Genomic DNA, 13,031 nt, shown 5'->3' on the forward strand with positions numbered 1-13,031 from the left:
TTTTGTTGTTTGATATTGTTCATATTTTGTGTGCTAGTGAATGCTTTGCCTGTTAAATAAAGTATCTTTCCACTTTTTTCCAAGGAAATATTTTCCTGAACTGACTGGGGGAGGGCCCACTTAAATCTGCTCTCTGAAGAAGCCTCTTTAAAGGTGCTCTCCCAAATTTGCCCTAAACCAGGACAGAGCCCATCCAAGGCACATCTCAGGAGCCTGGATTTGCTTATGGCTGAAGGATCTCAACTCAAAGCACTAATCCCAAATGGATATGGAATTTCCTTGGCATCCTGCTTGTTGTGTGCACAATGAAAACTCTGAACAGGATTGGTATGAGGGGACACAATTCCCACCCCTATCTCTCATGGGACAACCAGAACAATGTCTCCCTTAGCTCCTGAAAGCCCTTGTAGCAGGGGGTGTCCAGCCAGGCTCCCTCCCACCCCCTCCATGCCCCATCCCATGGGAACTCCTTACTGGTGTACAGGAGGCTGATGGGTGGGAAGGAGGGCAGGTTTTGTCCTCGGGGGGTTTTCTTCTCCTCGAACCCACAGGGGAGGCCGCTCAGGAAGTCCTTGCGCTGCTTGTTGAGGCCCAGCCACAGGTAGATCTCCATCTTGGCCTGGACTGTCCAGCCAGCAGGGCCGAAGCCCCTCTTCCCAGGGAGCTGAGCACAAGGAACAGAAGAGTTCACATGGATATTGGGAATATGGACAGACAGACCCCTCTTGGAGCACCCAACCTCTTTGGGGCATTGTGCTGCTGTTCCTTAAACCCAAGGATCCTTTGGGATTGTGACACTGCTCTGGCTCAGGCATTGTCCTCTTCCCACTCTGGTTTCATTTTCTAGAGTTTCTTAGGTTGGAAATGCAAGGTGTGGCTGGGGGTGTGTATTCTATTTTCCATCTGTTAGAGGTGGGGCAGTTATCCTCTGCTCATTGGGCAGTTTTCTTTATCTCTTCCACAACCAGTCCTCCCTCCAGGAGGTCTCTTCTGTTCATGGGCCATTCATTATTCATTATCTTCTGTTAATGGGCCAGTGAGTGTCCCTGCATGGCTGATAAAATTCCATCACCCTATTGGGAGATGCTCCACCCAGGGGGAGGAGCCAAGCATTCCTACCTGGATACAATCTGACTTTTGGAACATCACAGCAGCCTTTGCCCACTGCATTCCCAGAGGAGCAGCTTTCTTCTCCCCTGCATTCCCAGAGGGAGACCAGGCCCATATCCAGCAGCCCTGGAGCTGCAGAGGAAAACTCCCCCCTTGTGTAGGATCCCTCCTGCAGCAGAACCACAGCTGGCGCTGCAGGAGGGCTGAGCCACCATGGCATGGGACTGTGCCACCATCCTGATACACAGGGGGTCAGGGCCTATTCTGACTCTGTCAGTGTTGTTTTGTATTATTTTATTTTATTTTATTTTATTTTATTTTATTTTATTTTATTTTATTTTATTTTATTTTATTTTATTTTATTCCTTAATAAAGAATTGTTATTCCTGCTCCCATATTTTTGCCTGAGAGCCCTTTAATTTCAAAATTATAATAATTCAGAGGGAGGGGGTTTGCCCTCTCTATTTTCAGGGGAGGCTCCTGCCTTCCTTGGCAGACATCCTTCTTTTCAAACCATGACACTAAGCCAGAAATTCTCTGGATTTCCAGGAGGATCAAACACCTCCCTCTTTCCAAACATTTCCCACTTACCAGGACTGGGTAAGTTCAGTGCTTCACTCTCCCTAGGAGCTGATTTCCACCCCTACCAGCAGAGTATGGATCACATTTCTCCAGTATTCCAACCCCATTAAAAAATGAATATAACACTCTCATCCTCATCTCCCAAATTCCCTCCTCTTGGCTGCAGCTCTCCTGGGCCAGTGGGATCCTCACCTTGAGGAAAACCGTCTTCACTTTGGCGCAGTCCTTGCCCATCTCCTCGTCCACGATGGAGTACAGGATGTCCTTGGAAGGGATGCGGGCGTAGGCGATGCGCTTGTTGTTGCTCATCATCCAGATGAAAACGTCGGGAATCGTGTGCTGGGGCTGGGAATGCCACAGGAGAGCCCCGTCAGTGCCTCAGCTCTGACCACTGAGGCACTGGTGGGGCTGGAGAGCTGCTGGAGGCAAATCCAACAGATTCCATGGAAGGTGGATTGTCTGTGGCCACTCTGGGGGCACTGGAATTGTTTGGAGACTCCCACTCCAAAAACACTGCTCAGGTATAAGCCCCTCAGGAAAGAAACTGGGATTTATTGATGCAGTGAAGTGGAACAATTATAAATGAAAGGCTTCATAAAATCAGGCCTCCTTTGTTAGGTCTAGCCTTGTCAAGCTAGCACTTTGCAAGTTCCCATGTGAAAACAATCCCAATGTGAGCAGCTCGTTAACTTAACAATTTATTCCTGGGTGAAGAACAATTAGCACCTGCATGAACATTAAATCTATCCCATGAAAATCAGTGAAGAAAATAAGAGGAAAATAATTTAGGAATAATAATTTAAATAAAGATATTTTATGGACAAGTAAAATACCTTTTACTATCCAATAAAGCAATTGGCAATAAAAGCTCCCAACCAATTGGAGTCACACATGAGGTCTTTAAAACTGTATAAAAATGAGTTGTGTGAAAAAATAATTGGTTTTTTCCAGTTTTTTTTGGCATGAAGAAAATGGAGTCTTGTGATTGGGATTGAAGGTAATTGAGATTATAGTTTGTGTTTAGATTTAGGTGTTAAATGTTTTTTGTTAATGTTATAGTTTCACAGCTGTGAGTTCTGTAGTTTTTTATTAGAAAGGTATAAAATGGCTAACTATTTTTTGTTATAAGGTCTTATAAGGTTAAACTATATAATTAAGAAATGATACCTAAATTATTTTATCTTTTAATCTAATAACTGATTACACAAAGTCTGTAATGTGGACTTTTCTGTTTAATTACAAAATACCACTTAAACTCATGAAGAATAAGGAAGAAAAAGGAGTGCACAGGGATCATAGGGCAGCTCATGGACTTGGAATGGCTCCTTGCAGAGGGAGCTCTGCTGCCCTTGGAGGTCTCCATCCATCCATCCATCCATCCATCCATCCATCCATCCATCCATCCATCCATCCATCCATTCGTCCGTCCGTTCGTCCGTTCGTCCGTCCGTTCGTCCGTCTGTCCGTCCGTCCGTCCATCCGTCCGTCCATCCGTCCGTCCCTCCATTCCATATCATTTTTCCATCCATTCCATCCCCCACCCATCCCATCCCATCCATCTCATCCCAACTTTCTATCTCCACGAGCTACCCCAGCCAGAGCCACCTCTGCTCGTGAGGGACCCACCTCGTCTGCCAGGAATCGCAGCTTCTGCAGGAAGTTCTGCACCAGCTTCAGTTTGTCCTTCATGGTGTTCCTCTTGACCTGGGAGCGCAGGGTCGTGGCCTGCTGGGCCATGTTCTCCTGTGGACACAGCCAGGACATCAGGACACAGCTCAGACCAAGAAAAGGCACATCAATCCCACCACGTCAGGATGGACACCTTCAGAAACCCTTTTGTTGACCTTGGCATGGCAGAGCCCCTGAGAGGGCAGAGACAGCCCAGGAGAAGGTGACACCACAAAGGTGTCACCTGAGCTTGGAGAATTTTGGAGTGGCTTCAAGAAGGTGTCTCTCCTCCTGGGGGAGCTCTCCTCTGTGGGGTTCCCAAAATCATCCCAAACCTCTTTCTCTAGGGCAGCTCTGAAAGGACTCTCAAAATCACCCCCAAACCTCTGTCCATGGAGGAGCTCTGCTCCATGGAGTTCTCAAAATCACCCCAAATTTCCATTTGTGGGGGAGCTGTGCTCTGAAAGGGTTCCCAAAATCACCCCCAAACCTCTGTCTCTAGGGCAGCTCTGCTTTTTGGGGTTTACAAAAGTCACCTCAAACCTCTGTCCCTGGAGCAGCTCTATTTTTTGGGGTTCCCAAAATCACACCTAAACCTCTGTCCCTGGAGCAGGTCCACTCTGAAAGGGCTCCCAAAATCACCCCCAAACCTCTGTCCCTGGGGCATCTGTGCTTTTTGGGGTTCTCAAAATCACCCCAAACCTCGGTCCATGGGGCAGCTCTGCAGGAGTTCCCAAAGTCACCCCCAAGCCTCTGTCCCTGAGGCAGCTCTGCTCTGTGGGGTTCCCAAAATCACCCCAAACCTCTGTCCCTGAGGCAGCTCTGCTCTGTGGGGTTCCCAAATTTCCCTTTCCAGCTCTGTGCTCCCAAATTTCTTTCCAGAGTCTGTTGGAGTGGAGCCGGCAGAGGCAGAGGTGACACCTGGGACTTTGCTGAGACCCAAGTGGCCTTTGGGGTCAGAATTAAATCCCAAACCCTTGACCCACTAGGACTGAAAACCAACATGTCCATGGACCTAATTCCAGCATCTTCTCAGGAATCTTCCTCTGCTTTTCCCAAAGCTTCCTTGAACAACCCATAGCAGGGTCTGCCCAGCCTGCCAGGGAACAATTCTTAATTCCCAGTATCCCTCTGGCAGCGGGAGCCATTCCCTGTGTCCTGTCCCTCCATCCCTTGTTCCCAGTCCCTCCCAGCTCTCCTGGAGCCCCTTCAGGGATTGGATCCCACTCACCAGCTCCCTCATGCAGGATTTGAGCCTCTCCCGGTCCAGTCTGGTGCGGGACGAGTGATGCTGGTCCTTGTCAGCCAAGGTCAGGAATCGCCTGTGGGAAAATGGAATTCCCATAGGAATCCTTCCCAGGGTTCCCTCCCACCCCACCAGCCTGACCACATTCCTGGAAAACGCTCAAATTCCCACCAATCTCCAACAAAACTGTGGACGAGGGGCTAGTATGCACAGTGGACTCAGGAAGGGACAGTCGGTGTCATTAGGTGTCACCAGGTGCCACCCAGAATTCCCAAAATTTCCAGAATTCACAGAATGACCAGGTTGGAAGAGACCTTCAAGAGCATCAAGTCCAACCCAGCCCCAACTCAACCCATCTCAACTCCACCCTGGCACCCAGTGCCACATCCAGGCTTTGTTAAACACACCCAGGGATGGGGACTCCACCAGCTCCTTGATCACCAGGAATTCCATCAAATTCCCAAAATTCCCAGAATTTCCACAAGTCACAGAATCACTGGGTTGAAAGAGACCTTCAAGATCATCAAGTCCAACCCATTCCCAACACCTCAACTCAACCCTGGCACCCAGTGCCACATCCAGGTTTTGTTAAACACACCCAGGGATGGGGACTACACCACTTCCCTGGGCAGAACATTCCAGAACTTTATCACTCTTTCTGTAAAGAACTTTTTCCTAATATCCAGCCTTAATTTCCCTTGGTGCAGCTCAAGGCTGTGTCCTCTGGTTCTGTCAGTCCCTGGAGAAGGAGCCCAACCCCACCTGAGCACAGGCACCTTTCAGGCCTGTGGGGGCCACAGGACTGAGGTGTCTCCCCCTGCTTTGGGGTGTTTGGGGTGCAAGATGGAAGCACCAAAAGATCCAGCATGATGCCAGTGTCAGGGAATGTCATTGTCCTATCATCCCCAGGACAGGGCATGGTGAGGTGACATCCCCTGGGAGCAGGGACCTGCACGGTGTCACCTTCCCACGTGTCACTCACAGGCAGCCGCTGCTGAGCTCCTCCAGGACCCCGCGGAGCCGGCGCTCCGGGTGCGGCTTCTCTGTCTTGATCATCTCCTGCACGTCGTTGAGACCCTCCTCCTGTGGCACGAACAGGGACAGTGTGAGGGACAGGGGTCTGGGAACCGCCTGGGCTCACCTGGGGTCATCTGGGTGGGCTGGGAATCACCTGGGAATCATCTGGGATTACCTGAGCTGGGAACAATCTGGGGATCATCTGGGTTGGGAATACCTGGGATCACCAGAGCTGGACTGGTGATCACCTGGGTTCTTCTGGGATCACCTAGGTTCATCTAGGATCACCTGGGCTGGGCTGGAAATACCTGGGATCACCTGGGAATCACTTGGGATCACCTGGGATCACCTGGGGATGACCTGGGATCACCTGGGCTGGGAACTACCTGAGATCACCTGGGATCACCTGGGCTGCGCTGTGCATCACCTGGGATCATCTGGGATTACCTGGGCTGGGCTGAGCTGGGAACCACCTGGCCTCTCCACCCTCACAGGGAAGAATTCCATGCCAATATCCTGCCCAAATATCCCCTTTCCCAGTTTGCACCCATTCCCTGTGTCCTGTCCCTCCATGTTTGTCCCCAATCCCTCTCCAGCTCTCCTGGAGCTCCTTTAGGCTCTGAGCTCTCCCTTCTCTGGCTCTGCCACATGACTGCTTCACCCCTCCAGCCCAGGTGACTCAGCCTCCCCACCCCTGCTCCCTTTTGTGGGGACATCTGGATCTGACCCTCAGAATTCTCAAGGAGCTGCTGGAATTTGATGATTCCTCACTGGGAATGTTCCCCTTATCAAGCACTGTCTACCCCTGCTTTGCTTTTCCCTGGCTGTGGCTGTGCCTGGTGCCAGCCCCGTGTCCCAGCAGTGTCCCCTTGTCCCTCCACCCCTTCCTGTCCACCCCTGTCCACCCCTGACCAGCTTGTCCGCAATCTTGTCCATGATGTTGGCGTTGTAGAGCCGGCGCCGCTGGTCCTGCCACCAGCTCCGGATGTAGATGCAGGGCTTCTTCTCCAGGTAGGGCAGGTAGAAGTAATTCCTGCAAGAGGAGGCAGGAGAGACACTCCATGAGGGTGACAATCCTGGCCTGGAGCAGTTCCCATCCCACATCTCTCCTGGGAAGCAATGCCGTGGTGGGAAGGGGGATAAGGCAGCTCAGGAGCTGGAATATAGACTCTGTTTTTCCCAAGGCCATTCCCAATTCCAGGCCCAGGATGGACGGGTGCTATGCCCAGGGGCTGCCCCATCCATCCTGGGAGTGTCCAAGGCCGGTTTGGATGGGGTTTGGAGCAATCTAGGATGTGGCAGCAGCTCTCTGGTCATAGAGGGCAGCAGGTGACTTTCCCAGGCATTGTTCTGTGAGGAAACATGAGGAAAGGCTGCGAGAAGATCAGAGAAAAGAATGAGAAACAATTCTTATCTTAACCTGCTGCACCTGGTGTTTGTGAATATGTGGGATATGTTATGGAGAATTGTTTATCAAAAGGTCATTTCTTAATTAGCCAATGGTGATGGTGTTTAGATTGAAGGACCAATCAGGTCCAGCTGTATCATAACTGTCTATAAAAGCAATGGGTTTCTTAATAAAGATTAATCTGTAATCATGGAGTCTATGCTAATTATTACCCGACCAGGTAATACTGAGACAGTGGGATGTGTTGGGGCTGGAACTGGACAATCTTTAAGATCCCTTTCCACCCAAACCATCCTGGGATTCTGGAACCTCCCAGTTGCTCCAAGCCCTGCCCAACCTGTCCTTGGAACAGCCGAAGGAAGGGTGATCCACACTTTTGGAATGCTGGCCGTGAGCCAGGATCCAGCACCTGGAAAGGGGAATCCTGCTCTGCTGCACCTGGGAAAGGGGAACCCTGCTGCACCAGGAAAGGGGAATCCTGCTGCACCTAGGATCACCAGGAGTCACATCCAGCTCCAGCCCTTCCCAGCTGTCCCCACCAGATGTCAGCAGAGCCCTGTGATTGAGCAGGGTGGGGGACAGCTGCCAGAGGGTGGAGATTTTTGGATAAACAGGGTGGGAGAGGCCCCCAAAAAATTGGAACTTCTATTCTCCCCTTGGGATTCAGCTGGAGAAGGAGGTGAGGAACAGAGGAGGGAATTCCAGGGGGATTTATCTGTGCTGGATATTGATAAAAGCAAGGGAAGGAATTCCAGGGGATTTATCTGTGTTGGATATTGATGGAAAAAAAAGGAGGGAATTCCAGAGGGATTTGTCTGTGCTGGATATTGATTGAAACAGGGAGGGAATTCCCGGGGGATTTATCTGTGCTGGATATTCATGGAAACAGGGAGGGAATTCCCGGGGGATTTATCTGTGCTGGATATTGATTAAAGTGAAGGAGGGAATTCCAGGGGGATTTTTCCATGCTGGATATTCATGGAAACAAGAGAAGGAATTCCAGGGAGACCTGTCCTGGATATTGATAGAAACAAGGGAAGGAATTCCAGGGGATTTATTTGTGCTGGGTATTCATGGAAATAGGGAGGGAATTCCAGGGAGACACCTATCTTTACTGGATATTTTTTCCCAACTGATTTAATCAGACAGTGAATTCAATTAGCACCAATCTGCTGCTAAAACTTGATAAAAATCCACTTTAATTAAATCTCATAATCTTAAATCCAATTATCTTTCTTGGAATGCAAATCCAGACCTCCCCGGGCACATCTCAGGCAGAAGGTTTAAGCCTTTTTATCTCAATTTTCTGCCCAATGCATTTATAGATTCTTCCAGCAGTTTTTCCATCTGGGATCTCAACACTGCCGAGGCCACCACTGACCCATGTCCCTAAAACAGGACAGTCCCCAGGAGCCACACAAAGTGGACACACTGACCCAGTGCTCAGGTGGACACACTGACATGTCTGTGACCAGTGGGACACACAGACCACACAAATCTAGGTGGACACACTGACCAGTCTGTGCCCAGGTGGACACACAGACCTGTCCAAGCCCAGGTGGACACACTGACCACACAAATCCAGGTGGACACACTGACCTGTCCGTGACCAGGCGGACACACTGACCACACCAGTCCATGGGGACACACTGACCCATCCATGCCCAGGGGGACACACTGACCACACAAATCCATGAGGACACACTGACCCATCCATGCCTAGGGGGACACACTGACCACACAAATCCATGAGGACACACTGACCCATCCATGACCAGGGGGACACACTGACCACACAAATCCATGAGGACGCACTGACCAGTCCATGCCCAGGTGGAGACACTGACCCAGTGCCCAGGCGGACACGCTGACCTGTGTGACCAGGTGGACACACTAACCACACAAATCCAGCTGGACACACTGACCTATCCATTCCCAGGTGGACACACTGACCACATAAATCCAGGTGGACACACTGACCTGTCCAAGCCCAGGCAGACACGCTGACCACACAAGTCCATGGGGACACACTGACCCATCCATGCCCAGGGGGACACACTGACCACACAAATCCATGAGGACACACTGACCAGTCCATGCCCAGGTGGACACACTGACCACACAAATCCAGGTGGACACATTGACCTGTCCGTACCCAGGTGGACACATTGACCTGTCTGAGACCAGGTGGACACACTGACCACACAAATCCAGGTGGACCCACTTTCATGCCCAGGTGGACACACTGACCAGTCTGTGCCCAGGTGGACACACTGACCTGTTTGTGCCCAGGTGGACACACTGACCAGTGCCCAGGTGGACACACTGACCCAGTGCCCAGGTGGACACACTGACAACACAAATCCAGGTGGACACACTGACCAGTGCCCAAGTGGACACACTGACCACACAAATCCAGGTGGACACACTGACCTGTCCAAGCCCAGGCAGACACGCTGACCCAGTACCCAGGTGGACACACTGACCTGTCTGTGATCAGGGGCTTCATGGGCGGGGATGAAGAAACGGAAACCAGCTCTCCATCCTCGCCAACTTCGTCATCACTGGAATTCTGGAGCAGCTCCGACTCCTCCTCGTCCCCATCCCCTCCCTCTTTCTTCTTCCTCAGGAGGGGTTTGCTGGAGCCATCCACCTGGTTGCCATAGTTACCTCAAGGAGAAAAAAAAAACAAAAAAGAAAAAAATAAATAAAAAGTGTACTTGATTCACAGGGTTTTAACTTCCAGCTCTGGGATTGAATTCAGGTTGGCAAAAGTTTTCTCTGCTGAAGTCACAGAGAACGTTGGAGTTTGACTTTCTGGAAACACATCCAGGAGCTGGAAATTAGGGAGAGGTGTCTGTGCCCTGCTCCTGCCCCCTCTCAATCCCTTGGGAATCCCCTGGCATCTTTGGAGGGTGAAACCAGGATGGAAGAGAGGGATCAGCTCTACTGGGCAGAGCCCACCAGGCACAAAATGGGATCCCACATCCCTCATGCCCACGAAGGAGCCATTCCCTGCTCCCCAAACCTGCTCTAGCAGGGGTTGGAATGGAAAATCAGGACTAAACCCCACCCCCAGCTTTGGATTCTGATTTTCACCACCATCATAATTCCCCCCCAAAAAACAACCAACCTATGGTGACCTCAAAGTTAATGGGTTTGTCCCCAATCTTCCTGTCGATCATGGTGGCCTCCAGGAAGGCTCCGAAGAGGAAGAATTCCTCCATCTTCCCACTGCAGTTCTGAAGGAGAAAAGAGATCCCAGGGCTGAGGGTCAGGGTCAGAGGGAGAGACACATCCATCCCTCAGGATGCCATTTCCAAAGGGATGGGGAGGATTTTGTCTCCCATCTCCTGGCTCATTGTAAAGAGTCTTTAATTGAAGATTTCATTTTAATATCTTTTAATTAAAGATAACCTTGAGCTGGGTTCAGGCACATTCAGGAATACAAGCCTTGGTTCAATTAATTGATCAAACCACAAAAATCCAGGTGCCTGGATGCTCCCATGGAACTGGAATGGTTCTGTTTCCAGGTGGTTTCATTCCCCTGTGCTGGGAAATAAAGAAGATTGGTTTCTTGGTTTCTGATTGAAACCTTGGTTTCTGATTGAAACCCATCTGGATAAGAGTGGGATAACTGGAATTAAGGGATGACTCACTGCCATGAGTAATTCCCACTTGGAGAAACATCCCTAGGCTCAGGAGATGATAGAAATCATGGAATGGTTTGGGTGGGAAGGGACCTTAGAGATCATCCGGTTTCATGGGCAAGGTCACCTTCCTCTATCCCAGGGTACTCCAAGCCCTGTCCAACCTGGCCTGGGACACTTCCAGGGGTGGATCAGCCACAGCTCTTCTGGGAAAGCTGTGCCAATGACAAACAATGTCACTCTGACATTCCCAGTGTTCCTAAGGGAAGTGAGCCCTGGAATGAGCCTAAAACCTGAAATCCGGCAAGATTTACTTCCGTTGCTCTGTGAGATCCAGAACAGGATCTCACACTTGAAATCACAAAATTCACAGAATTCACAGAATCACTGCGTTGGAAGAAACCTTCAAAATTATTGAGTCCAACCCAGGCCCAACACCTCAGCTAAACCCTGGCACCCAGTGCCACATCCAGGCTTTGTTAAACACACCCAGAGATGGGGACTCCACCAGAACATTCCAGAACTTTATCACCCTTGCTCTAAAAATAATTTTCCTGATATCTAGCCAAAATTTCCCTTGGTGCAGTTCAAGGCTATGTCCTCTGGTTCTGTCAGTTCCTGGAGAAAGAGCCCAGCCCCACCTGTGCACAGCCACCTTTCAGGGAGTTGTGGGGAGTAATAAGGGCACCCCTGAGTCTCCTTTTCTCCACCCCGAGCTCCCTCAGTGGTTCCTCACAGGGTTTATGTTCCCAGCCCCTCTCCAGCCTCGTTGCCTCCTCTGGACACTCCCCAGGCCCTCAATGTCCTTCCCAACCTGAGGGGCCAGAATTGGACACAGCACTCCAGGTGTGGCCTCACCAGTGCCAGGTACAGGGGCAGAATGACCTCTGTGCTCCTGCTGGCCACACCATTCCTTATCCAGGAAAATCCTAAATTCATGATACCAAAGGAAACAATCCAATGTTCCCAAGACCCCAAACTGCCTCCTGGATGCTGTGGGGTCACCGGGGACTTACGTCAGCCACAGCCGTGGCCTGTTCCACCTGGACCTCAGTGGAGCTGTTGATCTCGGGGTTGGTGGTGTCCAGGATCTCCACGGCCAGGCCCAGCAGGAGCCGGGCACGGAAGGACACGCCCTCACCCAGGCCCTCGTTGAGCTCCTGGTGCTCGTCCATGAGGGTGTAGTTCCGCGTGGAGCCGTACATGTTCACCCAGGCGGGGCCAAAGGTGGGCAGGAAACCTGAGGAGGTGGGAAGGGAATGGAGAGGGAAAAGGGAATGTCTTGGCAGCTGTGGTTGGCATCACTTTCCTGGTCTCTGTGTGGTGACACAGACTGGGATGTGTTCTTGTGTGTCCATGGATGTATGCTTGCCGCCATCCATGGAGAGAGTTTTCAGGGAACCCCAGGATGATTTGGGCTTGGAAAGAGCTCCCAGATCATCAAGTCCAACCTGTGCCTGATCCCCACCTTGTCCCCAGCCCAGAACACTGAGTGCCACATCCAGAAATTGCTTAGGTTCCTCTAGGGATGGACATTCCAAACCCTCCCTGGGCAGCCCCTGCCAAGGCCTGAGCACCCTTTCCATGGGAAAATTCCTCCTGGTGTCCAACCTGGCACAACCAGGGTGAGTAGAAAGATTTAAGTCTTTCACCTCAATCTCCTGCCAAATGCATTTGCAGGAGATTTTTCTGGCAGTTTTTCCACCCGATCCCAGCACTGCCAAGGCCTCCACTAACCCATGTCCCCCAAATGGATGTTGCCACATCCAAATGGCTTTTAAATCCCTGCAGGGATGGCAACTCCAGCCGTGCCAGGAATCAACAGCCATTTCCAGGAAGGAATTTTCCAGATATCCAACCTGAGCCTGCCCTGGCCCAGCCTGAGGCCATTTCCCCTTGTCCTGTCCCTGTTCCCTGGGAGCAGAGCCCAACATCCCCCTGTCTGTTCCCTCCTGCCAGGGAGTTGTGCAGAGCCACAACATCCCCCCTGAGCCTCCTGAATTTTTTTGGGAAAATTTGCAGTCAAGGCAGTGGTGGGAACTGGGCAGGTCTTTGGCAATTCCCCATTTTGAGGTTTGAGGAAGAAGAACCCTCTGTTAGTCCCTTTCCAGTCCCACATCTGGTTTCCCATCTTTGCCCACAAATGCTCATCCCTCCATGGAAATTTTGGAAAAGCAAATTGTTCTGGGGTGTCTTTGCTTTCAGGTATTGGCTGAAGGTTTGTGACAAATCTTGGTTTTCAGGGCATTGGCCCAGGAACCTCTCATATTTGAGGACCTCAAGATCTCTCCTGATAAGCACCCAGGAATTACAGGGGCGGGAAGGAACCTGGAAAACTTTGGGATCTCTG

General features: G+C 50.9%; 1 protein-coding gene across 2 annotated transcripts in view; it reads right to left on the reverse strand.

Moving 5' to 3' along the window:
- The window catches only part of OTOF (otoferlin), a 100,421-nt gene that overhangs the window by 31,783 nt on the left and 55,607 nt on the right, over positions 1-13,031 (reverse strand). For both annotated transcript variants that reach the window (XM_058020825.1, XM_058020826.1), the window contains 9 exons: positions 11,698-11,921; positions 10,165-10,273; positions 9,518-9,701; positions 6,536-6,656; positions 5,589-5,689; positions 4,592-4,682; positions 3,319-3,435; positions 1,885-2,037; positions 475-664 (listed from right to left, as the gene is read on the reverse strand). In XM_058020825.1, coding sequence (XP_057876808.1) covers positions 475-664; positions 1,885-2,037; positions 3,319-3,435; positions 4,592-4,682; positions 5,589-5,689; positions 6,536-6,656; positions 9,518-9,701; positions 10,165-10,273; positions 11,698-11,921 — 1,290 coding nt within the window. The remainder of the gene's footprint in view (positions 1-474; positions 665-1,884; positions 2,038-3,318; positions 3,436-4,591; positions 4,683-5,588; positions 5,690-6,535; positions 6,657-9,517; positions 9,702-10,164; positions 10,274-11,697; positions 11,922-13,031) is intronic.

The sequence above is a fragment of the Melospiza georgiana genome, chromosome 3 (assembly GCF_028018845.1).
Source record: "Melospiza georgiana isolate bMelGeo1 chromosome 3, bMelGeo1.pri, whole genome shotgun sequence".
In the NCBI taxonomy this organism is placed as follows: Eukaryota; Metazoa; Chordata; class Aves; order Passeriformes; family Passerellidae; genus Melospiza; species Melospiza georgiana.